Source organism: Psittacula echo (genome assembly GCF_963264785.1).
Source record: "Psittacula echo genome assembly, chromosome: 5".
Classification (NCBI taxonomy): Eukaryota; Metazoa; Chordata; class Aves; order Psittaciformes; family Psittacidae; genus Psittacula; species Psittacula echo.
Window position 1 is genome coordinate 87,250,055 of NC_137739.1, and position 25,300 is coordinate 87,275,354.

General features: G+C 42.2%; 1 protein-coding gene across 1 annotated transcript; it reads left to right on the forward strand.

Moving 5' to 3' along the window:
* On the forward strand, nucleotides 1-25,300 carry NAT10 (N-acetyltransferase 10; the record flags this gene model as incomplete). Its single annotated transcript, XM_080619518.1, has 28 exons — nucleotides 1-108; nucleotides 2,169-2,260; nucleotides 2,877-3,048; nucleotides 3,356-3,478; nucleotides 4,614-4,675; nucleotides 5,507-5,621; nucleotides 6,807-6,914; nucleotides 7,770-7,903; nucleotides 8,296-8,389; nucleotides 8,768-8,866; nucleotides 9,421-9,557; nucleotides 10,658-10,782; nucleotides 11,080-11,230; nucleotides 11,705-11,801; nucleotides 13,094-13,210; nucleotides 13,897-13,998; nucleotides 14,106-14,180; nucleotides 14,611-14,727; nucleotides 14,904-15,037; nucleotides 17,390-17,438; nucleotides 18,426-18,519; nucleotides 18,612-18,722; nucleotides 19,508-19,680; nucleotides 20,085-20,204; nucleotides 20,949-21,047; nucleotides 21,451-21,524; nucleotides 24,005-24,088; nucleotides 25,164-25,300. The coding sequence occupies 28 exons, from the start codon at nucleotides 1-3 to the stop codon at nucleotides 25,255-25,257; spliced, it is 3,060 nt and encodes a 1,019-aa protein (XP_080475644.1). The 3' UTR covers nucleotides 25,258-25,300.

Genomic DNA, 25,300 nt, shown 5'->3' on the forward strand with positions numbered 1-25,300 from the left:
ATGCAGCGGCGAAAGGTTGACAACCGCATTCGGGTGCTGATCGAGAATGGGGTGGCGGAGCGGCAGCGGGCCCTCTTCGTGGTGGTCGGCGACCGCGGCAAGGACCAGGTGAGCCTCTGCCGGGGGATGGTGCTGGTACTGAACCGGGCCTCGGGTGAACGGATGGTCCGTGACCGCCCGGAACCGGGGTTTACCTCAGTAAATCCACGCGGAGAGCGGTGGAGTGCATTGAAGTGTCGTGCCTCAGCCTGGCCGAGGGAACTCGTCTCAGGGTGCAGAATCATCAGGGTTGGAAGGGGCCTCTGGACATCATCTAGTCCAAGGCAGGGCCACCCAGAGCAGGTTAGACAGGAACGTGTCCACGGTGGGGTTTGAATGTGTCCAGAGAGGGAGACTCTGCCTCAGTAGAGCAGCCCGTTCCAGTGCTCTGCCACCCTCAATATAAGAAAGTTCTGAGTCATGTTGAGGTGAAACTTCTTTAGTTTATGGCCGTTGCTTCTCGTCCTGTCACTGAGCGCCACTGGAAAGAGCCTGGTATCATCCTCCTGGCCCCCGCCTTCGAGCTGTTGATCTGCATTAATGAGATCTCTCAGTCTGCTCTTCTATAGACTAAACAGGGCCAGCTCCTGCAATCTCTCCTCATAAGAGCGGTGCTCCAGACCCCTGAGCATCCTTGTGGCCTCCGCTGGACCCTCTCCAGTAGCTCCTTGTCTGTCCTGTACTGAAGATCGCAGACTGGGCACAGTGCTCCAGATGTGGCTTCACCAGGGTTGAATAGAGGGGGGGATCACCTCTAAGTGAATTTTAAGGCAAAAGAGCCTTAGAAATGATTTAGGAGACTTTGCCTTTCAATATCTGTTTGAGAAACACATGAATATTACATTAAAAATGCTACAGGCATATTGGAATTGTTTGGGTTTTTTTTTAAACTGGGCAAAATATATTTCATTTTCTGGCTAACTGGAGCTTTTTTCCCTATCTCAGTTCTGTCACAAGATGTTATGGGTTTGCCCTCAAATGGTGTTCTATGTACAAAGTCATCTTGTGGATGTCATCACACCAGGACCTTGGCTGGACCTACTCAATAGCGTTGTATGGAAGACGTGAACCACTAGATTTGTTTCTCTTTAGACTCTAGACTTGTATTTTTTAAGTGGAAAGGGGAAGAACAGCATGGCAAATCCATGATATTTTAGGATAAGTCAGTTCAGTTAGCTCCAGTTCATGGGAGAAGGAGAAACTAGTCAGAAAAAAACTTAGGAAATAACAATCAGGTGGCTTTACAAGAAAGTTGTCATAGAATCATAGAGTCAACCAGGTTGGAAAAGACCTTGAAGACCATCAAGACCAACAAGTTCCCCAGCACTGCAACTGCCACTAAGCCATGTTGCTGAGGGCCTCTTCTACACGGTGTGTGAGCACTTCCAGGGACAGTGTCTCCAGCCCTGCCCTGGGCAGCCTGTGCCAATGCCTGAGCACCCTCTGGAGCAGGAACTGTTCCTCATCTCCATCTAAACCTGCCCTGGTGCAGCTTGAGGCCGGTTCCTCTTGTCCCATCCCTTGTTCCTTGGGAGCAGAGCCCAACCCCCTCCTGGCTCCATCCTCCTGTCAGGCAGTTGTAGAGAGTTGTCATTCATTTACTGCTCAAGTGGATGGGTGAGTTCTGGTGGGACATCTCTTGAGTCTGGTTGTGTTCAGGATTTTCATTGATGAGTTGGATTCCAAAGCAGCAGGAATGTGCAGGATATGAAGCAGTGAGGTGGGATGCCGTACCTGCTAGCAGATAAACATGCAAAAGGAAATCTTGTTAAACTGTAGAAGTCTGAAATATGTTGTGCAAAATCTCTATTAAAGTGACAAATAGCAGGAACTGTATTTAGCCTGGAATAATCTGTTTGTGCACTTGTTAGAGTTCTGCCAGAGTGCTGACAAGTACTCTGGAAGGTGTACTTTGGTGTCTTCAGTGTCATGCAGCCCTGGAGAAGGTTCAGTTGCACAGGTCTGTGTAAAAAGGAGCATAACCCTCACAACATGTCGAGGGATCCTTCTGTTTTGCAAAGGGCTGCTTGGTAAACTCATACCTGTAAAATCAAGTACAGAAAAGAATTTTGCTCTTCAATGTTACCTTATGAGCCCAGTTGTTGGTAATTGTTCCTGTGTTTTGGCAGGTGGTTATACTCCATCACATGTTGTCCAAAGCAACTGTAAAGGCCAGACCCTCTGTTCTATGGTGTTACAAAAAGGAGCTGGGCTTTAGCAGGTAAGATAGCTCTTGTGACTTGTGCTGTGATCACTGCTCTGTGTGAAGCAAAAGCTCTGTGTCTAGTCTGCTGAGCATAGGTTGTGTGATTTGGTTGTAGTGAAAACCAGGATTAGTTCTTGGAGGGGCTACAAGAAGTTTGGTCTTCCAGAACTAAAACTTGGTCACTGTAATACAGCTGACACCAGCAGTAGGTACCTCTGGTTTCCTTTTGGAGCTCTAACACTAGTTCAGTTGTCTTGGGTCAATCTCTCCCTCACCTTTTGAACCTCAGAAGGCCCAAACTTTAATTCCTGAGCTCCTCAGCCATATTTAGGACTGAGTGCACACTAAGCATTGGAATACCTACATTTTGAAAAAATGCTTAAATTTTAGTTCTTAGATTTGTGTCATTCTTGCATTCTGCACACAAAGGCACTACTTGATTCTGACGAAGCACTTCAGTTTCTTGCAAACCCAGCTGATTCTGGGTGATACCCACCACGCTGGGCTGATGGCACATTGGAACACACCATGAAAGCAGCAATTGTGATATAAGATAGACATGACCCTAAGCCTGAAGGCACTGCTCTCAAACCTTTTTTCAAGAAAACTTGTGTATAATTTTGTTCTCCAGCCACCGGAAGAAGAGGATGAGACAACTGCAGAAGAAGATTAAAAGCGGAACTTTAAACATCAAGGAAGATGACCCTTTTGAGTTGTTCATAGCAGCCACAAACATTCGCTACTGCTATTACAATGAGACTCACAAGATTCTTGGCAACACTTTCGGCATGTGTGTACTTCAGGTAAGGAGTCAACCTTTTGACTTAAAAGGGACATCGTACAAGTATCAGTGGCTTTCAGCATAAATGCTGCAGGAACAGTATTTGTTGCTTCTGTTACTTAAATTATGATGGTCTTGTGTATCTTTTAGAAGTTTTGTGAGGATGACGTAGCCTTGTTGGTTGAATTTTAATGGAACAGTGGTTAATGCAGAAGTTAAGCATGAGTTAAACTTTGAGGAATAATGTTTTTAGTCTTTCTGTTCCTTTTAGTTGGTTCTGGTTGCACTGATAAACTCTTGACAACTTCAGAATTGTATATATCTCCTAGGATTTTGAAGCCTTGACTCCAAACCTGCTTGCTAGAACTATTGAAACAGTAGAAGGTGGTGGAATTGTGGTGATTCTCCTGAGGACTATGAACTCACTGAAGCAGCTCTATACAATGACCATGGTATGTTCAACGTTATGTATCTCTTTTGTTTGAGCAAGTGCATTGTGGTGATGCTAAGAGGGTTTATTCTGCTTTTGTTATGGGCTGTGATCTTCCTTCCGTCATCTTCCCTGCTCTTTCATTCATCTGTGATTAAATATCTTATGCTTAGGCATTTCTGTGTCTTGAAATTACAGTTACAAAGAAGAAAATGCTGTCATTTAGAAATACAATTGTGATATTTTGTTTCGCTATAGTCTTGGAAAATATTTATTCTATCTGCGCATGTGACAGCAAGTCAAGTAAGAAATAGGCCCTTTGATGGTTCTGTGACCTGTTGCTAGGTAAAATGAGCTTCACAATTACTGTATATTTTTAGAAACAAATGATTCACACCGAGTATACTTACACCTAGAGAAGAAACTGTTTCCTTTAATAATAATGCCTGTAAGTGAATTAAAGTGATAGACTATTTTTTCGTAGCATCTCTGAAGTGTTTGAAATGTTCTGTACCTGGCAGAGTTGACCTTTAATTCGGGCAAGGAGAAGTAAGATCATTGTGAAAGAATTGTTGGGAAAAGTATATTTTTTAGAAGTATTTGGAAGATGCGGATGTTTCTCAACAAACAGAAAATCAGAATCCTGCCTGGGATGCAGTGTTAGTGGAAAGGGAGAGTAGTCCACAGGCATGGAAGAGAATCCCAGACTGGTTTGACTTGGAAGGGGCCTGAAAGCTCATCCAGTTCCAATCCCCTGCCACAGGCAGGGACACCTTCCACTAGAGCAGCTTGCTCCAAGCCCCTGTGTCCAACCTGGCCTTGAACACTGCCAGGGATGGGGCAGCCACAGCTTCTTTGGGCACCCTGTGCCAGCGCCTCAGCACCCTCACAGGGAAGAACTTCTTTCTAACGTCTCATCTAAATCTCCCCTCTCTCCATTTAAAACCATTCCCCCTCGTCTTGTCTCTACGCGTCCTTGTCAAAAGTCCCTCTCCAGATTCCTTGTAGGCCCCCTTTGAGTGTGATTATCCAGCCAATTCCTTATCCACCAGGTGGTCCATCCATCAAATCCATGTCAAGGTACCATAAGTAATGATCTTGGACATAACCACTGTTACTGCTGTTCCTTCTTCAGACTGACTGTCTTTCTGTTTCAGGATGTGCACTCTCGGTACAGAACAGAGGCACACCAGGATGTGATAGGACGGTTCAATGAGAGGTAAGTTATTAGGAATGTAAAGGGTCAAAGCTGTACATCCAAGGAAAACAGCTGGAACAACATCTTGTATTCATATTAGAGAAGCATCCTGTAGGTTTGCCTGGGAATAGGGCTTCTTGGCTGCCTCAGTGAAGTTCCCATGTCCTATTCTGGAAATGAACACTTTGTTGGAGGGATTATATCAAAAAATTTGGCATGTGTTACAAGGGCTATATGCAAATAGACCCAAATTTGTAAACTGTTCTGAGTTCCTTTCTTGAAGTGCTCTGTAGAAACAGGCTTCAGATGCACCAAAGTTCAGACACTGCACTACTGTAAAACATAAAACTGATGAGTGTGGAGTATTCTGTATGGTTGTAGAAATGTCTTGTCAAGGTGTTCTCCCTGCTTTTGTTGTATAGAAGCAGCAGCTTTTACTGAGTGAGCCCTCCCTCCAGCCACAGGAAAATTGCAGAAATCAGTCTTTAGTATGCAGGTGGTTATGGAATGTCAGAAGTTAGGATGAATAACCAGCACTGAGTGCAGTCTTTGGGGGCCACAACTACTGTGGATTCAAGTCTTACACTTTTATGGAGCTGCCTCCTGTTTAAATGATCTCTGGGTGTATGATCTTCAGTTAGTCTTCATTGGAGACATCCTGGTAAGAGCATACTTGTTTTGTGTGAGTGATCCTGATTTTATGGTAAGAGGCATATTACCAGTTGTAGCTCAGCTGTAAGTAGCTGTAGCTGTAAATACTAGGTCTGGGTTTAGCAAAGAGCTTAAATTAACTACCAAAATTCAATTGTGTTACTGGTGTTTTTACTGAGTTGCCTTTGCTTCACTGCTCAGGTTCATTCTGTCTCTGGCCTCATGCAAGAACTGCATTGTGATTGATGATCAGCTCAATATCTTGCCCATCTCCAGTCACATTGCGAATATCACACCAGTCCCACCACAGTCTCAGGTCAGTAACCAGTGTTAGCAGTTTTCCTTGGGAGAAATTGGTTTGAATTAACCATGGTGTGTTAAGAAAGCTTTCACCCTCCTTTATATCAAATCATGGTCTTGCAGAGAGGAATTAGAATATGCTGCAGAAGTTACACCTGGTATGGGTGCAGCATGGGAAGTTGTCTTTTCTTTCCTTTCCTTTCCTCCTTGCCTTTTTTTCTGTCATAGGTTTTTGTGTGTGTTCTTGCCTGTATTTATTGATTTTGCTCTGATGCTGTTCAGCCAAATGAAGGGAAGCTTAATATCTGTGGTTGCTGTTTCAGAAGTGCATAGAGAGATTCAAGCTGATGGACAGTTGGGATGAGGCAAATAAAAAGACCTTTTGATGGTTGGAGGGTGGGAAAACTCTTCGGAAATAAGCATATTACAAGCTCAGGAGGCCTCTGACACCTAAAAGCTGTGGTGGTTGTTTCTGAGCTACACATGCCACATCTCAGGAAGTATTCACTGAGTATAAACCAGACATAGTTTGCACTGTTAGAAATACATCCTTTTGATGTATTCACTTTCAGCTGTAGACAAAGGTAAAATGGAACCAGTTTTAGACAGAAATCTTGAAGCTTTTTAACTGTTTCATGTGGCTTAAGAAATACCAACTTAGATTCTGTCAGAGATGGTAAAAACACTTTAACACAGCACTGATTTTAGAAAACAATTCCCCTTTAGCATTAGAATAATACTGACAGCAGCACAAGGCTTATTTGTTAGATGGATAGACTGATGCCTTTGTATTTTTAAATGTCAGTAAGGAAAATCAGAAATAATTCCCATTTAAAATGGATTGCTTTTGCATCCAAGTTTATTGCTTGCCTTTGAAACTCTTACATTGCTTTGAAAATTGATGTATTGCTGCTACAGTAGTTTTCCCCCCTGCATAGCAATATGTACACCTGCCGTGACAAGTACAACAAAGATCGTAGCCTGAAGACTGAAACATGAATTAAATTCTTCAGAAATGGTCCCTTCTTCCTAGCAGTGCTGTTCTCCAGTCATCATGTACTGAAATATCCTTTCTTTGGTTTCTTCCAAGCGTGAGGAAGGCAGGTTATCCACATCTTGTGTAACCATTCTCCTAAAGATGCATTAAAATTGAAACGTTAAATCTGTAATTGTGCCCACCTTTACTAATCCTGTCTTGCAGGAAGATAGCCTCCGGCCACAGGACATGGAGCTGAAAGAACTGAAGGAGAGCTTGCAGGATACACAGCCTGTAGGAGTTTTGGTGGATGGCTGTAAAACCCTGGATCAGGTTGGTGTGGTGTTTACATCTGAGATACTCTGTGCTTGACAGGTCGCCTTAGCGTGTCTCATGGTGCATGTGATCAAATCTTAGTGTGAGCAGTGATGGATCCGGGCTTAGAATTTCCTTGAAAAATCAATTGGAGATAGCAGCTCAATGGCAGTGTCAGTGATTTTCTTCTTGAAGTTGAGAATAAGTGGAAGGACAAGAATGGAGACAGGAAGCTCATCTGGAGAAGTCCACATTTAAAAAGATGATGAGCTCTCAGGGTTTGAAATAAACAGGAAACTTAACCTGAAGTTTCTGTTCATTTCAGTTCCAAATAGGAATTGAAAATGCATATTGTGTTTTAATATGCCCCTATTCCTGCCTCCCTTACATGTTTTTTACTCCAGTTTGAAAATCACTGACTAGTGCAAATGAAAGCCCTCTTGCAGTTATCTTTCCTGTTTTGGAGTATCCACTAAGAAGCTGCAATTCAGCCCAGTGGCTCCCAGAGCTGTGCAGTACTTAAGCCCTTTTATAGTAGGTCTTCTCACTGTCTGGATATGTTCATCTGCGTCCTAGGAGAGCAGTGTGCCTCTTCCCATCTTGGTGAATATGCTCTATGGTCAGTGCGATGGGGGTAGTAATTGAGAGTTGCTGTACTGGTTGTTAATCTGTGTTTTGACCTAGGTATTTCAAGGACTCAGTGGGTAAAGATTACCACTTCTTGCGTATTATTCATCCGGGTTTTAATGTTCTGCTCTCCTGTCTTGTCTTTTTCTTCCTTTTTCCTGTTCTAGGAAAGAAGACGTAGTAGTGGTAAGTGTAAGTAATGCAGTTTAAACACAGCTGATGTTTGGTTTCTATTTTTTCCATCAGGCAAAAGCAGTTCTAAAATTCATTGAAGCCATTTCTGAGAAGACTCTACAGAGCACTGTGGCATTAACAGCAGCCAGGGGACGGGGTAAATCTGCTGCTTTGGGACTGGCTATTGCTGGAGCAGTAGCTTTTGGGTGAGTTATTCCCCCCAGTCTCCCAGGCTTGATGTGCAGCCATGAGTTTAAAAGAAAAGATGACAGGATCTGAATATACTTGTAATTTATTCAAGTACCGCATCCCTCCTTTTTATTCTTCTTCTATCTTTTGATTGTTGCATACATGGATATTCAAGTTTTTCTATCTTATAGTAATAAAAACCCCTCAGTCTTTGAAAAGCAAAATAATCACACATCATAAACAAGTGGCTAAAGGAATCTCCTGTGGTTTGGTTAATAGGTAAAATCAACCCCTCATAGAAAGAAAACTTTCTACTTAGTATACATACATACTTAGTGTACATACTTAGTATGTATATGTAAAATTTGTTAGAAAAAGAGTTAAACTCCTGCTGTATTTTTCTGTGCAGTTACTCCAATATCTTTGTCACATCTCCGAGCCCCGATAACCTTCACACTCTCTTTGAGTTCATCTTTAAAGGCTTTGATGCGCTGCAGTATCAGGTAAGGAGATCTGACTGGTTTACAGTACTTTCACAGCAGTCCTGTTTTAGGAGGAGTCTTGCATCTCATCTGTGATTTTTATTTACATATATCAGCTACCAACCTTTTAGTAGTGTTCTGCAAAAATGAATCATGGAATCATAGTACAGTTATGTTTCCTTCTTTATTTTTAAGCTGGGTAAATCAGTTTCTTTGTAAAATAGTTTTTAACATAAGTAAATGATTTCTCGGTTCTCAGACCTCTGAAGCTTTTGTTATATGAGTTTTTAACTGGAATCTGAAATAACCATGTTGTCTTAGTGAGCTTATTTTGATGATAATGGTAAACAATACTTAGATCTTGGCTTGTTCTTACCGTTTAACAATGTTTTCTTTCAGGAACATCTGGACTACGAGATTGTTCAGTCTTTAAATCCAGAGTTTAACAAGGCTGTTGTCAGGGTGAATGTGTTCAAGGAGCACAGACAGACCATTCAGGTAACTGGCCTGTTTTGCACTCTTTCCTGTCTACTTTTTGTTCCTAGCTGTTGGCTTTACCCATGCTTGTTTTGACTGTAAACATGTGCATTTTATGTGATGTGTAACTATTCTGATTGATTTTGTTTTAAAACCAGACCTTTTTTTCTGGTGAGAGACTTTCACAAAATAGCTTGCTTCTTTTTGTGAATAATTTGTGGGTTACAAAGCTTCCTTAATGGAATTAATTATGAGTTTCTTCTTAAAACAAAAGCAAAGAAAGGTGAAAGAGGCAGTGAAGGAAGAGCATATGTTTCTAGTGATGAGATTTCCTTCATTTTTATGATCTCTGCAGATAAGTTTGTGTGGAAATACACAGAACAAGATGTGTGACCCTTGTTAGGGTAACATGAACCCTCTCCCAACTATTTGTTTTCATGTATCCGTCTCTGGCTTGATGGTGCTGGAGAACTGGGACCTAAAGTAGCTTTTCACCAATTCTGACAACTCTGACATCTCCCTAATTCCCAGATGAGCTGCTGTTGACAATAATGGTGTAATCTCATTCCTTGCAGTACATACACCCTGCTGATTCTGTGAAACTGGGTCAAGCTGAACTTGTTGTGATTGATGAAGCTGCTGCCATTCCTCTGCCCCTGGTGAAGAACCTGCTGGGCCCTTATCTTGTTTTCATGGCTTCTACAATCAATGGGTAAGGTTTGAGCAGCAGCTTTCTACCTGAGAAAGCAGTTGTGCAAGTGCCAGTGGACCATTTCTTATCTACAGTACATTTTTTTGTTACACTATTACATCAGGTCATGCTAATTCTTGATCTGTTGTGGAACTGCTCCTTAAAATAACCAAGAGTCAGTTCTTGAACTTGCTGCTTTCCTTTTCTTATGGACTTGCACCTTCTCTGTTCTGCTGTAAGGAGTAAATACATAAACAGAATTCTGTAGTCTGCTAGGAAAGAGGGAAGAATTGTCTTCCTTACAGTATGGTGAGACTGAGAAAGTGACAGGCTAGGCTGCCCTGTCCTACATGCCAAAGAGCATAGAATCATAGAATAGTTAGGGTTGGAAAGGACCTTAAGATCATCCAGTTCCAAGCCCCCTGCCATGGGCAGGAACACCTCACACTAAACCATGTCACCCAAGGCCTCATCCAACCTGGCCTTGAACACTGCCAGGGATGGAGCATTCACAACCTCCCTGGGCAGCCCATTCCAGTGCCTCACCACCGTAACAGTAAAGAACTTCTTTCTTAGATCCAATCTAAACTTCCTCTGTTCAAGTTTTAACCCGTTACCCCTTGTCCTGTCACTACAGTCCCTGATGAAGAGTCCCTCCCCAGCATCTTTATAGGCCCCCTTCAGATACTGGAAGGCTGCTATGAGGTCTCCATGCAGCCTTCTCTTCTCCAGGCCGAACAGCCCCAACTTTCTCAACCTGTCTTCATACAGGAGGTGCTCCAGTCCCCTGATCATCCTCGTGGCCTCCTCTGGACTTGTTCCAACAGTTCCATGTCCTTTTTATGTTGAGGACACCAGAACTGCACACAATGCTCCAAGTGAGGTCTCATGAGAGCAGAGTAGAGGGGCAGGATCACCTCCGTCGACCTGCTGGTCACACTCCTTTTGATGCAGCCCAGGATAGGGTTGGCTTTCGGGGCTACAAACATCAAAAGGATTCTCACAGATTGTTGAGGCCCTCACAGGGCTCTGGATGGCAGCCTAGTTCTGTCCTGGAGCTTCCCCATGCTTAGGGTTCCTGTTTGATTATTTGCTTCACACTTTTGTCTTCTCCTTTTCAGGTATGAGGGTACTGGTCGATCACTGTCTCTGAAGCTCATTCAGCAGCTCCGTCAGCAGAGTGCACAGACCCAAATCACCATGACAGCAGAGAACAAATCTACAGCTACAGCTAAACTTGCCTCAGGTATTCTATTGTGGTCTGCACTGGTGTATGATTGTGATCTCCAGTGCTGCTGCTGGCAAGCCCTGTGGATATCCCATGTGTCCATGTACTTTGCAGGTGGAGGGTAATAGTATGGGAAAATGAAGGAATTCTCCTGTTTTTTCCTCATGATTTTCAGCTGTAAAGGCTTTTAAGGGATGAAAGCTGTGTAAGTAATGATGTTCTAATCTGGGAGCCCTTCAAAGGACACTGATCTTACTGGATTTTTTGTGAGCTGTAACTTCCAACACTAGATCCTCTTCTGACATCTTTTTGCAGCTCGTATGTTGCATGAAGTCTCCCTCCATGAGTCAATCAGATATGCGCCTGGTGACCCAGTTGAAAAGTGGCTGAATGATCTGCTCTGCCTGGACTGTCTCAACATCACCAGAATCATCTCTGGCTGCCCACTGCCTGAGGCTTGTGACCTGTATCCTTACTCCAATGTTGTGCTCTCATCACAATATGCTTGCAGGTGAAGGTGGCTTTTGCAAGCTAATTAATAGTGGGTTCTCCAGCTAATGTGATAACCTCAGCACATGATCTTCTGGCAGAAGTCTATTAAGACCACACTTCTGGAGTTAAGTTCTTACCACTGCCCTTTAAGACTGATGGTGTGTCTTACCAGGACATTACCAAACTCCAGTTTTACTGCAGAGATGATCCAAAAGAAGGGTTAAATGAAGGAAAATCCTTGCTGGAGTTATTAAAGGATTAGCTTTAAAGTGGGAGGATGTGAAGGCTATCAGTACTGTCCAAAGTCACTCATTCTTGTGGGTAGAACTGTAGCGTCTAAGAGCACAAGCCAGCATGGAGCCCAAGGCTGTACTGAAAATACTTCTAAACCAGCAAGGAGCTTTTGCCTTGTTTCAGAGGAGGTTGTTTCCTTAACCCTTGTGGTTAGATATTATGTAAATAGAGACACACTGTTTTGTTACCACAGAGCATCAGAAGTTTTTCTACAGAGATTGATGGCCCTCTATGTGGCTTCACACTACAAGGTAAAGCTCATGCTACTTCTATCAAAATTCCAGCTAGGAATGTTATGGAGGGAGCAGTGTTTGTTATGACAGTCTAAGTGAATTGGCCTGATTGAGGTTTCTGAACAGCTTCAGTTGCATCTTACATACAGATCTGTATTCTTCTTCCTCTGATAAAGGAGAGATCTCTTCCTTGGTCTTGGCTGAATATACTGGATTTACAGATATCTTGAATATTTTTGTTTTGAGAAATTCTTGACTAAGTTCTGGATGAGCCTACAAACTTGTCAGAACAGTGTCAGTGATGAATCTCTTTTGCAGTTCTCTTTACCATATTCTAGTAGCCTCGAGTTAACCGCAAGAATAGTGCCATTGTTCTACTGAAAAGAGTAATAATTCATCTCAAAGTTTCAGGACCATGGGTGACTAGTAAGTCACTAGTGAGTGGGGAAGTCCATTGTCGTGGTTTAAGCCCAGGCAGTAAATCAGAACCACGAAGTCTACTTCCCCCCCCACCTTTCTTCCCTCCGCTCCTGGAGGGACGGGGAGCAGAATCGAAAGAATGCAACTCCCACGGGTTGAGATAAGAACAGTTTAATAACTAAGGTATAACACAACTCACTACTGCTACCACTAATAATAATAATGATAAAGGAAATAACAAGGAAGAGAATACAACCGCTCACCAACCGGTACCTTGCCCCCACCCCGCAGTGATCTCACCCTTCTGGGAACTCTCAGTTCTACATCCTGGGCATGACGTGCTGTGGTATGGAATACCTCTTTGGCTAGTTTGGGTCAAGTGTCCTGTCCCTGCTTCCTCCAAGCTTCTCCTCCTCCCTGGCAGAGCATGAGACTCACAAAGTCCTTGATCAGTCTAAACATCGGTGTTATCAGCTTTGTTCCCAGGCCGAAAGTCAAAAACACAGTGCTGCAACAGCTACTAAGAAGGAGAAAAAATGACTGCTGCTGCTGAACCCAGGACATCCATAAATACTGAGTACTAAACATATGACACTTAAAATTCTTTAAGGTTTGGTAGTTCAAGAGATAAGTAGCTATATAAAAACAGAAAGTTCAGTTGTATACATATCAAAACAGGAGGTTTCACTTGAGAAAAACAGATGCTGCCTGGGAGTTTAACAGCCATGAAGTGGTCTGTGAGCTTCTTATCCATCAGTACTGTACTAGTTCCAAGTTTCTTAACAGCCCTAAATTCAGAAAATAGAGGAGCCAGCTACTGATGTTACATTGGACTTTGAAGCTCTTCTTATGGAATAATTCTTTATTTCTGGTATGTCTTTACCCTCCAGAACTCACCCAATGACCTCCAGATGCTGTCTGATGCTCCTGCCCACCATCTTTTTTGCCTTTTGCCACCTGTTCCACCTACCCAGAATTCATTACCAGAAGTTCTTGCTGTTGTTCAGGTAAGAGAGCAGAGCGTACCTGTGAAGTGAACTTTACAGTACACTGCTGTGACACACTATACTCAGTCTAGTATGACAGGAGTGTACTAGCTAGGAGTAATTGGTATCTTAGGCTGAGAAGCCTTCTGAGGAGCTGAACTGCTTCAAGAGATGACTTCGTCCTCCCATTTCAACTTCCTGCAAGGAAAATTGGTTCACTGGTTCACTCTGCTAATCCCTTGTTTCTAGCACTCCTCTTATTTGCAGTAGGACTGCAAAAATGCAAACTCCTCAGGTGTGCATGCTTAGAGATGTAGGAATATTTCACCCCTTGTCTGTTTGATATCTGACTGTATCCTTTCTTCGTTAAAAACCCAGATTCTCAATCATCTGTGCGATGCAGCTAGTTAGAGATACTGTTTATTCAAAGAAAAAGCCCCATTTACATGAAAAATACATGACATTTTAAGAGAAATATTGGTGGAATGAGCTTTCACATTTGCTGTTTATGGACTTTTTGAAACAGCTTTTAGGGGCAGAGCCTGTTGGTGCATATATGTTTGCTCATCATGTTGCAGAGCAGGGGATCACATGAAATGTCAATACTGCACAATGGGCTCAACAACTGAGTGTAGGTTTTGATTCTGCTGTAGCGGGGGGACTGTAGGAGAAAACATTTATTAATGGTCTTTTACCTTTTCTGGCAGGTGTGCATGGAGGGAGAGATCTCTCGCCAATCTATCATGAACAGCCTTTCTAGGGGAAAGAAAGCTTCTGGTGATCTTATTCCTTGGACCATTTCAGAGCAGGTGAACAATTTGGCTGTGTGCTCACACTCAAGCTAGGTTTCAGCACTGTTTATTATTTCCAGAGTACCCATGCCTGTTCCTTAAATTGACTTTTGTCTCTTACGCAGTTCCAAGATCCGGACTTTGGGGGCCTCTCTGGTGGCCGTGTTGTTCGGATTGCTGTTCATCCAGATTATCAAGGGGTAAAGTATTTTTTTGAACCCAGTTGTTTTTAGCACTTTAAGCGTGAGGACTGAGCCAGCAGCAGTAACAGAATGAGGTCAGGCACATGGAAGTGGTCAGATGCCCAGCAGGCTAGGGCATTGCTTCCCCTGGGAGGTAAGCACACCAGTGCCAGCATCCTGAGCAGCAGTATACAGTCCAGATCCAGTGGTATTTATTGTGAGATTGCCAAATGTTCACACTGGTGTTTGGCATTTTCTGAGTGCCAGAGTTAAGCACCAAGAATTATTACACACTCCTAAACTGGGCTCTCAATGTGATTTCAGACATCCAGGTTCTGTAGTGTCCTTCATGGAGCTGCTGTGCAGCAAAGAAAATGTGTTTTTGCAGTGACTGAGTGATCTCTGCACTGATTTTGTTTGCTTATTATGTATTGTTCCTACTTGACAGATGGGCTATGGCAGCAGAGCTCTGACTTTACTGCAGATGTACTATGAAGGCAAATTCCCATGTTTGGAAGAAAAGCCAGTTCAAAAGCCAAAAGAAATTGCAACTGTAAGCAGTGAGGTATGGAGCTCAGTGCATTTCCTGTATTTTCTGTTGTGCTAAGCGGTTTGTCACTGTAAGTCTTGATAATGATTTCTCCCTGTAAAGAGGAAATACTTATTTTTATGCAGGATAAGAGATGTCATTTTCAGATTCTGTGAGGATTGCTACTAACCCATTTCCACTTTCTTTTTCAGACTGTTAGTTTATTAGAAGAGGTTATGACACCTCGGAAAGACTTGCCTCCTCTACTTCTCAAACTGAGCGAGAGACAAGCTGAAAGCCTGGACTATCTAGGGGTGTCTTATGGCCTAACACCAAAATTACTCAAGTAAGACGTTATTCTATTTGCTGGTTATATAGTGCAAAATATGACTATAAATTATAACCATATGTATCATTATTATTATCCTCACCACCTTCACACTAAAGAACTTCGTCCCTATATCTAACCTGAACTTCCCCTGTTTCAGTTTAAACCCATCACTGTTTGTCCTGTCACTCTCATCCCTGATGAAGAGTCCCTCTCCAGCATCCTTGTAGGCCTCCTTCAGACACTGGAAGGTCTCCCATGCAGCCTTCTCTTCTCCAGGCTGAACAGCCCCAATGTTCTCAGCCTGCCTTTGTATGGGAGCTGCTCCAGACCCCGATCATCCTCGTGGCCTCCTCTGGACTTGTTCCAGCAGCTCCATGTCCTTCTTATGTTGAGGACACCAGAACTGCACACAGTGCTCCAAGTGGTGTCTCACGAGAGCAAAGTATATGAATATCTATATTCTGAATGAATATTTTACACCTTGGATATTCTTTTTATCTCTATGTATTTCACTTGGTTTCTAAAACCATTTCTTCTATAAGACTTTTTCTTGATGTACAGTAGGGTTGATCCTAAGTGCATTCTTCAGGGTAGCTTTTCCTCGTCTCCTGAGGGCAAACCCATTCACTTCTTGGTTGTCTCTGTGACCCTTCTTAACAGTAACTAGCTTTGATTGCTGAGTTTTGCTGAGAAGTAAGAGCAGCCTGTAAGAAGTAGGGAAAGGTTAAGTACTACTTCCTATGACCTGTAGAAGCTTGAGCTGCTGCTCACTGCAAAGTTAGTTGTTAGTTTCCCAGCTAATGTAAATGACTTGCACAAGCAGCTGTGGCTACTTCTTGCTTTTCTTACTGTGGAGGATCTGAGTTACTGCAGCAGTAAATGACTTATTAATTTTTCTTCAGTTTTAGCTCCACCTTCCAACATAGTTTTTTGTAAAAACATAGAATTTTGTAATAGATGCAAACTTTTTTAATATTATCATATTCTATAAAACTATCTTGGTTCCTGAGACTTCCTCAGCCATTGACTGGGAAGTTGTGAATCTACCTATAGTTTGGGAGACAGTTTCAAAGTAATGCAGAATTCTTCCTGTTGCAATCCTAAAAACAAAGCAGTCATTTCTCACCTAAAATCTTGGTTACTTGCTGGCATATCCCCACTTGCAGAGGACCTAGGGTGCTGTAGTAGAGATGAGACTGAGTTCAGCAGAAGTAGTAAGAGCAGTGGAGGCCAATTTGTGACTGACCCAGTCAGTTATTGTATGTTACAGCTCTGGTGTTTCAGATACAGGGACTGTAGCCTGGTTTGTTCCATGGCGAGCATGCTGCAAAGCTCATGCCAAAATGTCATGGTAAATTGTCATATGCCAAAATGTGATAGTGAATATGGCTGCAAAGTTCATGCCAAAATGTGATGGTGACTTGTTCAGCTATGGAGGAGAGCATTAGAAATGAATGGTTCTTGTGAAATAGTCTCAACCTTTGCAAATTATAAGGGAAACGGCTCAGATGTCTTTATTTGAATGGTCCCTCTCAGGGCAGAGAGGGAGAATAAAGGGGTTTACTACTTCTTTCTTTTAGTTATTTGGCTGTTAGCTTTGTGGGATAGATAAAAAAGGATGAAGAGTGGGATAGAGAGAGGCTAGGGTACACTGTAGGGCTTCCTGCTGAAATCTGCAGCATGCTGCACAGCTGATGAGTGAGTAGTCATCCCATGGCCTGTGGAGGTAGGCTGCCAGTGACAGTTGCTCTGGGGCCTGGCTTCTTTCTTATGTCTGGGATGCCATATGTTTGGTCTCAGCAGGTCTTCTTATACTAGTCCTAGGCAAAATGAATTGGAGGAGCAGTTCACAACTGAGATGCAGGAGGATGGAAAGGGAAGCCAGCAGGATTTTGCTGATCAGTGTGGGGTTCTCCCTGGCCCACAAGTGACTATTTGCAACATGGAAGTTGCCAGGGAAAATCATCAGTCTTTGAAGTAACTGTAAATCCTCATCCTCTCCCCAGGGTATCCCTTAGGAGTCTGTGGTATTATTGGTCAAAATCTGTCTTCCTGTTTCTAAGGGAAGCCCTGGAATGGTGTCAAATGCAATAACTCTTGTGTCATGTCTGTCAGTCTTTGAAAGTTTGTTCATTATTTGGTATCACAGTCATCATTCTTCACTCCTCTAAGTTAGAACCTCAGCCAGTTTGATTGCTGCCACTACTTTCTGTCTGTGTTCATTAGCCGCAGGCTGTCTTACAGACTTCCACTTACTTTTCAACAGTTGTTCTTGCATGGTAGATAAATTGCATTTAACTACAAATATTACTGTAGGATCAACAGCTCTGTCGTTCTCAGTGTGTTTTCTCTTTTCCGTTTTCCCAGGTTTTGGAAACGTGCTGGATTTGTGCCAGTTTATCTGAGGCAGACACCAGTAAGTAGCATATTGTTTCTGAATGAAATCCAGCCCTATTGAAATCACTGGGCAGCTTTCCATTAGCTTCTGTGAGAAGTGAGTTGGTCAGGAAAGTTTCCTGAGGCTACATGTGGGGGTTGGTTTGTGATCCTTTTTGTTCTTTGGGCCTATAGATAACTAAAGGAGTAGAGTTTTAGGGTTGTAAATGTGGTCTTCTAAGTAGTTTGCACTTAAAAAAATGCAGCTTTTGAGGGTTAAGAATGTGGTTATTGGTAAAATACACAAGTGGCCCTTGAACAGACTGCTCTCGTTTTTGCAGGTGTTTACAAAAGATAGCACTAGCAGTTATAGGACTTTTGGGGAGAATTTGTCTCATGTAATTGCATTTTTCTTTTGTTTTTCTGGCTCTTGAGCTGTATCTGGAATTCCCCAAACTGGTGACTCCTGGTTACCTCAAGAAGCTAAAATCCCTCAGCACTGGGATTTCATAGAATCATAGAATAGTTAGGGTTGGAAAGGACCTTAAGATCATCCAGTTCCCCAAATTCTAGGAGTTCATAGGTTTTCCATGAAGGAGTGGTGATCAGTAGCAGTGGATGCAGGCATTCTTGTTGATTTAGAAGACCTTTGTCTTCATCAGTTGAGCACAGAGTGCAAAAGGTTCATGGGCAGGATGAGCGATATCAAGGATGCTGGAGAGGGACTCTTCATCAGGGACTGCAGCGATAGGACAAGGGGTGATGGGTTCTAACTGAAACAGAGGAAGTTCAGGTTAGATATAAGGAAGAAGTTCTTTACTGTGAGGGTGGTGAGGCACTGGAATGGGTTGCCCAGAGAAGTGGTAAATGCTCCATCCCTGGCAGTGTTCAGGGCCAGAACGGACAAAGCCTTGGGTGACATGGTTTAGTGTGAGGTGTCCCTGTCCATGGCAGGGGGTTGGAACTGGATGATCTGAAGGTCCTTTCCAGCTCCAACTGTTCTATGATTCTGTATATTATTTGTTAGAATGACCTGACTGGTGAGCATTCGTGCATCATGCTGAAGACACTGAACGAGGAGGACACTGAACAGGAGCCTTGGCTTACTGCCTTCTGGAAAGGTAACTTTGATTTTGCTAACACTAGAGAATCTTCTGGGCTATTTATTCTAGAGGTCCACAGGAGTTGTTTATTTTATCATCTTGTCCTATAGATTTTAGGAGGCGATTCCTTTCTCTGCTTTCCTACCAGTTCAGCACATTCTCTCCTTCGTTGGCTCTGAATATCCTGCAGAACAAAAACATCAAACAGCAGCCCCAGCCACGTGAGTACCCTGGCACATGATGTTCAGTTAGATTGCAGTTTAAAATCCATGTATATGTTTATGAGAGTTCTCAACTACAGGCATTGTGTGATGTCTCTCATGAAGTGCCATGAATTGCTCTTGGTCAGTCATTGTGTTTGTTCCTATTATTCAGAAGAATGCTTTTATTTCTAACTAAATCTAAGAGGACATTTCCTGCCAATGGAAACAAGGAGTGGTGGGGTTTTGGTGTTTTATTGGTTTTTTTTCTTCTTTGCTTTCTTGAGCAAAGATTTAAGTAACCCAGAATTAGAGGGCTTCTGACTGTAATAGCTAAGCACATGACAAAACATGGATGGATACTGACACCTGTCAGATCCAATATGGAATTAAAAGGGAAGCCTTGAATAGCAAGGGTCAGTAGGCAGAGCAGCTTGCTCAGGGTCTTAGGAAGAACATTGTCATTAGAAATTTGGAAGTTGGAATGTGATATCTTTCTAAGAGCAAGGCTTCAGTTCAACTGCATGCTATTGGGCTCAGTCCAGCACTTGCTGGGGGAAGCAGGCAGTATAGAAAAAGGGGCCAGACAAGACAGTTCTAACAGTCACTTCTGGCTTGAAAGCAAATTACTTTTTCTCAATATCCTTGTGAGAGAATTTGGTAATCTCTCTTGTGAAGTTTTAGTATCTGTCTTGCACAAAGAGTTTTGGTTGCTGCTACAGGGGTACAAAGAATCATCTGGAATACTGAGATCCTGAATAGCTACAAAGAGCAGTCTTGGCATTGCTTTTTCTTATACCCATCAGACATCAGCCGTGCTGAATTAGAATCAGTTTTCATCCCATATGACCTGAAGAGGTTAGAGATGTACTCTCGCAACATGGTGGACTATCATCTCATCATGGATATGGTACCTACCATTGCCAGGATGTTCTTTCTCAACCAGATGGGTGATATCTCTCTCTCTGCTGCACAATCGGTATGTATCACTGTGAGAACAAGCCATGCTTCACTTCTCTTTGTATATATACTTTTGGAATAGTTTCCTGTTTCATGTCATCTTTAATAAAAGACTTAGTTTCAGTTAATTGCTTCTTTTGTAGTCCTCTTCATGATTTCTCCTGCTTATAGTTTTGTTCCACTTTTATCTGTACTTCAGGAGAAAGGCATTTGTCTGTACTAAGTATGGAGTGGCAAATGCCATCTGCAGAATAATTCAGGTGTGTTCCACTGCATCTGAGCAAAGCTTCAGCTCATACCAGAGAAGCCTTGTATTACTTGAGCAGAGCAAGGACTTGGTTAAATATGGGGAGTGTAAAGAATAATGCATATTTGTATATGCTCTAAAATCCTCTATAACTGAAATATATGTTGTTTCCTCAGGCTCTTTTTCTAGGAATTGGCCTACAGCATAAATCTCTAGACCAACTGGAAAAGGAGTTAGAACTGCCCAGCAGTCAGCTGATGGGCCTGTTCAACAGGATCATCCGCAAAGTAGTGCAGGTAATGGCATCGTGACAGGCTTTGACTTAGTTGTATTGGACCAACATGAAATTCCAATACTGAACTCAATCAAAACTGTGTATCTTTAACGTGCCCGCAACAATTGACTGTAAATTTCTCTGTAAGGTGTGAAAATCCCAGTGGAAAAATTTATGGCATTTATATAGTGTTTTCCCAAATAATAGTGCTTAGGATGTGTATGATAAATTGAGTAATGTGGTGAGTTATCAAATAGTGAGACAGACAAAATACTTGCAAACTGCTTGCAGTTGCTTGCTGAGCCTAGGGCTTCTAGTTCTCAAGGTTCAGGATACAGTAGTATAGCTGGTGCAGTCTGTCATAGTGGCTCATTGGAGAGGTGACTCCCTTAGCATAACACCCTTGAAGAAAATAACATACAAAAATACACATGCAGCTTTTGGCTGAAAATGTTAATCAAATGATGCTGTATTAATAAAGTATGTTGTAAACTCCGAGTACTCTACATTTATGTAAGTGACATTGAGTACTGACTGATTTTTTTTTATACTCTTTATGAAAGCTCTGTATCATTCTGGCTTCAGGAAGCAGCCTTGAGCTTTTTATTTCAGTATGATGGAATGTATGCATCAGAAATAAACTGCCTGATAGTATTTGCAAGGTTAGAAGAGTTTCATGGGGACAGACAGCATTTCCTATTTATGTTAGAGCAACAACCTAGAAGAAACAGCAAGTCTTACATGTGTTGGCTTATTTCATTTTCAGTTGTTCAACGCAGTGCAGGAAAAAGCTGTGGAGGAGCAGATGGCAGCGACAAAAGATATTGTAATGGAGCCAACACTGAAGTCTTTAAATGATGACTTGGTAATTATGAACTTTCTTCTTGATACATATGTGAACACTTCATGGAATTCCCTTGAGTGTAGAAGCCTTGTCATCTAGATTTTCTTGGATGGAAAGAATTCCACATCATGTCTGTCACATTATGGCAGTTGAAACCTGACAGCTTTGTGTTACGTGCTTCTAGTCATGCTTTGTTAATTTGAAACATGGATTTTCTGCAGAATCTACCACGATGTTCTTATATATTACACATGTATGTATACAAACAACATAGAAATGAGGTTACATGAAAGTGTGAAGCTTTTCAGGATCATCTAGTATTTGTTTTAGGGCATGTACTTTTCGTTCAGTGGGAAAGGCATTTTCCTTCCATTGCACTGTTGTGCTTAGAACTTAATGCATCCATTGTACTGTGCTGTTGTAGGAAGAAGCTGCGAAGGAATTCCAAGAAAAACACAAGCAAGAAGTGGGAAAGCTGAGGGAAATGGACCTTACACAGTAAGAATTCATCCATTTTAGTCTCAAATCCAGTTTTTCCCTGATATCTGTTTGAATGCTGGGTCACCAGCACAGTGTGGTGCACAAGGCTGTAGTTGCAGTATCACAATCTCAAACCGTCAGAAAATGGGAAATAGCTGTGGGCATTCTCTGCAGTGGCCAGGTAAGATAAGGAGGTGCTGCTACACTAATGAAGACCTTGGGTATTGTGTGCCTGACAGCCAATGACTTGGTCTTTGTCAGTCAGCTCTGTTAGCAGCTGCTTTGTTTCACACTCAAAACACTCTCTGCAGTATGAATTAAATTCAGTAATAACTTCAGTTCAAGGCCATTCGCCTCTTCACCTCAGTGCATGAAATTCATTGCCTGAGAAGGGTGTCGTACTCCCAAGACTGAACTTACCAACTTCCCTTTTTCTGCTGGTAGTTTGAGTGGAAAGCAAAGGTTGTAAGTTGGCAAATCACAGCTGATCAGAGTGGATCTGTCTGTGGAGCTGTAGAACTGAACTGCTGTTAAGAGCTGGGGCTGGCTCCTTGTTGCAGTCCTGCAAATAGAAGATGTGCTGCAAACAGGAATGCTGGATCAGTCTACAGCTCTGTCTCAGTACCACTGGCATGAGCTTGAGCACGTTAGTCTTTTACCTCTATTCTCTTTTGTCACTGTAGTAGCTCTTACTGTCTATCTATGTGTCATTCTTTATCTTGGCTGTGTAGAGTATGTATATTATACATATATTAGTTATATAGTTCTGTAATGTGGAGCAGTAAAGCAAGCTGCCTGGCTGCGGGCTGTTTGTCATTTTACAGTCTCCTCTGCTTTTAGAAGTAGTCATTCCTCAAACCAGGATGCCGAGGTCCTGTTGTCTGCTATCCAGCTTAACTGTGTGTGCAACTCAAATTAAAATAGTACCTGGCTAATTTTAATATTCTTTAACCAAAAAACCCCAAAACATCAAACCCTCAAACCAACAGAAAAAGAACAACCAGTCACAGCTTCTTTTACTAACTACAGTGTGCATTAATGTTTTAATACATTGTATTACTACAAGATGCCTTTTAACTGCTGTAGAGCTGGGCAATTTGTAGGCTACTGAGCTGCTGAACCAGCAGTTTACTTGAAGTGTCAGCAGATGTCTCTCTTTCTGGACCATCAGGAGTTATACATGCCACTGATTCTCTCCTTTCTCTCTCTTCTCCCACTTTTTGTCTTACAAATCCTGTTTACTGACATCCTAGGAAGGTTGTCTGGTTTGGCTCTAGAATCTGTTAAATCTGAGAAAAGGAATAAAAGCTTCTTTCAATCTTTGGCTGCCTGTTTGAAGTGACTTGCAAGTAATTCACATTAGGAAAACAATATAACCATCATTTTTTAACTTTTAATTCCGTTTTTTAGTGTTGGTGGCATTACATATCTGTTTGTCATTTTGGACCATGTTCCCTTTTTCCACCCAGAAGTAGATTCCTGTTTTCCATGAGAAGAGGCAGACAAAAATCCATTTTGAACACTTTTCAATACAGGTTATAGAAAACTAATAGAAGAGACAGAGCTGTTTGGTTTGGTTTGAAAAGGCTTTGTCCAGTATTGTTCAGCCTCATATGAACAAAGGCCAGTCTATTCTAAACCTCTAAGAACTTGAGATGGAGAGCAGCCACTCCATTTTGTTACATGACTGCTTTGCCTAGTTAAATTTGTATGTGATTTCCAAGGTACTTGAACACCAGAACATGAGCTTATTTGAATAGCAATTGTTGCCTTAATTTCTCCTTTCAAAAGAGAGCTGCAGGTCTTCAACTTTTCCCAGGTTGATGCAGAACAACTGCACAATTCAAGCTTATGGCTGGTCTAAAAGCTGCTAATTCAGTTAACTTTCCATTATAAACCACTGCTTTTTGCATCCTCTTCCTTCATCACCACAACCATCCTTCTCTTTTTTGGAGGGGGGGAAGAAAAAAAACCTACAAGCTTTTATGAAGTATTTTATAGTAAATATAGGTCTGATTGAGCTTGTCAGGCTTAAAGCTGTAGTGATGGAAGGTCTGTCTGTTAAGAAATTGAGTGGGCAAAGTAAAGCGTACTCCACTGCTATGGGAAGTATAACCTCTGTGGCCTCATTTTTTGCTTTCATAACAGATGTTCTCTACTCAGCCCTCTGCTTTTCTGAGGAGAGGCTTCATAAAACAGTTTTGTGATGTTTACAATAGGGCATGTTCCTGAGAGAGCTCCATTTGACCCTGACCAGCTTTGCAGGGGGACAGTTTTTGGTTGCTGTTGACCTACTTTGGACTGAGTCTGCTGACAGTCGTGACAAGCTATTGTGTATCCCTTTGCCAGTCTAGTTTTGTCTGTATTGCCAAATACTGGTTTGGTTGGCTGCTGAGGCTTTGTTTGTAGAGTATCGTGTGTCTGACAATATAATCCCCTTATTTTTCTCTCTTTGGCTAGTAATTTTACTTGGATTTGCCTTTACCTTTTTCACTTAGATACATCATCCGGGGTGACGATGAAGAATGGAACGAGGTGCTGAGCAAAGCAGGACAGAATGCTGCTCTTGTCAGTTTGAAAAGGTGAAGAAAGCTGAAATACTCCGCTGCTGTCTTTATTAAAACATTTATCATTAGAGTGAATCTAAAGAATTAAATGCAGATAAAGTGAACTTAGTGTCCTTGATAGATTCCCAGTTTTCCTGGAAAAATGAGGGTGTAGATTCTCTGTTGCTCTGTAGTCCTGTCGTAATGTAACCTAGTTGCTTATTTAACTTTCTTCTGTTGACATGGTTAAGTCTTGATCCTGATCATGCACAGAAGTTGGTACCATCTCTCCCTTGGGTCACATTTAAAGAAAGAACTCATACCATATACCTGTCCTGTTTGCTGTGGGAGCTAATGGGTGGGAGCCTATGGTTGTCCCATGGGAAAAAATGGGAATTTGGGGAAAAAGAATTCTGTCAAATGTGAGCTTAAGCCTGCAAAATATTGAGTCTGTGTCTCTGCAGTTCCTTCCTTTTCATTAACCTTTCTTCTGCCTTGCCCAGCATGGAGCCTTTCCACATCTTTTCCTTGGGGATTTAGAGTTGAAGCTTGCCTGTTTGCTTATTTCCCCACCCTGGGGTGCCTGACAGCTGAAGTAATTATGTGATCTCTCTTCCACCCGTTGTATATTCATAGTTGTTTTCATGAATGCTGGAAGCTGCGAGTTTCCAGAAGCCTTACAGGAATGAGAGACCTTTGTCAGTGCTTATAAAGATTGGGGCTCTGTCATGTTTGCTAGTGCAGGAACAGAGCTGTGTACTTAAACTTGTCAGTGGTAATGCTCTTTTCTAGGTACTCTAAATTCCACATGCTCTATATGAATTGCCTTTAGGTCATATAACTTAAAGTCTTAAAAAGCAATGACAAGAGCTAAAAGTCAAGACCTTCTGGGATTCAAATCGGATTACAGCATCTGAAGGCACTAAAAAAATCTAGGTCATACTCTTGTTTGTGCTTTCTCTAGCACCAGCTTAAATGACCCAAGAAATTGGAAGTATTTTCTCCCAACCGCATTTCTATGTAGACCGTTTCCCCACTTTTACAACAAGAATTTCCCAGCTGGATGGGAGTCTAGTGTAGTTGTAACAGATATTTTGTTCCTGTTTCCCAGTGAGAAGAAGAGAAAATTAGAAACAGCAAGAGGACCCAAGCAACGGAAGAAATTGAAGAAGACTAAAGATCTAAAGCAGAAGTGGAAGAAATGACTTTAAAGCCAATCAATGAACTTGTGAATTAACAAGTGACGGG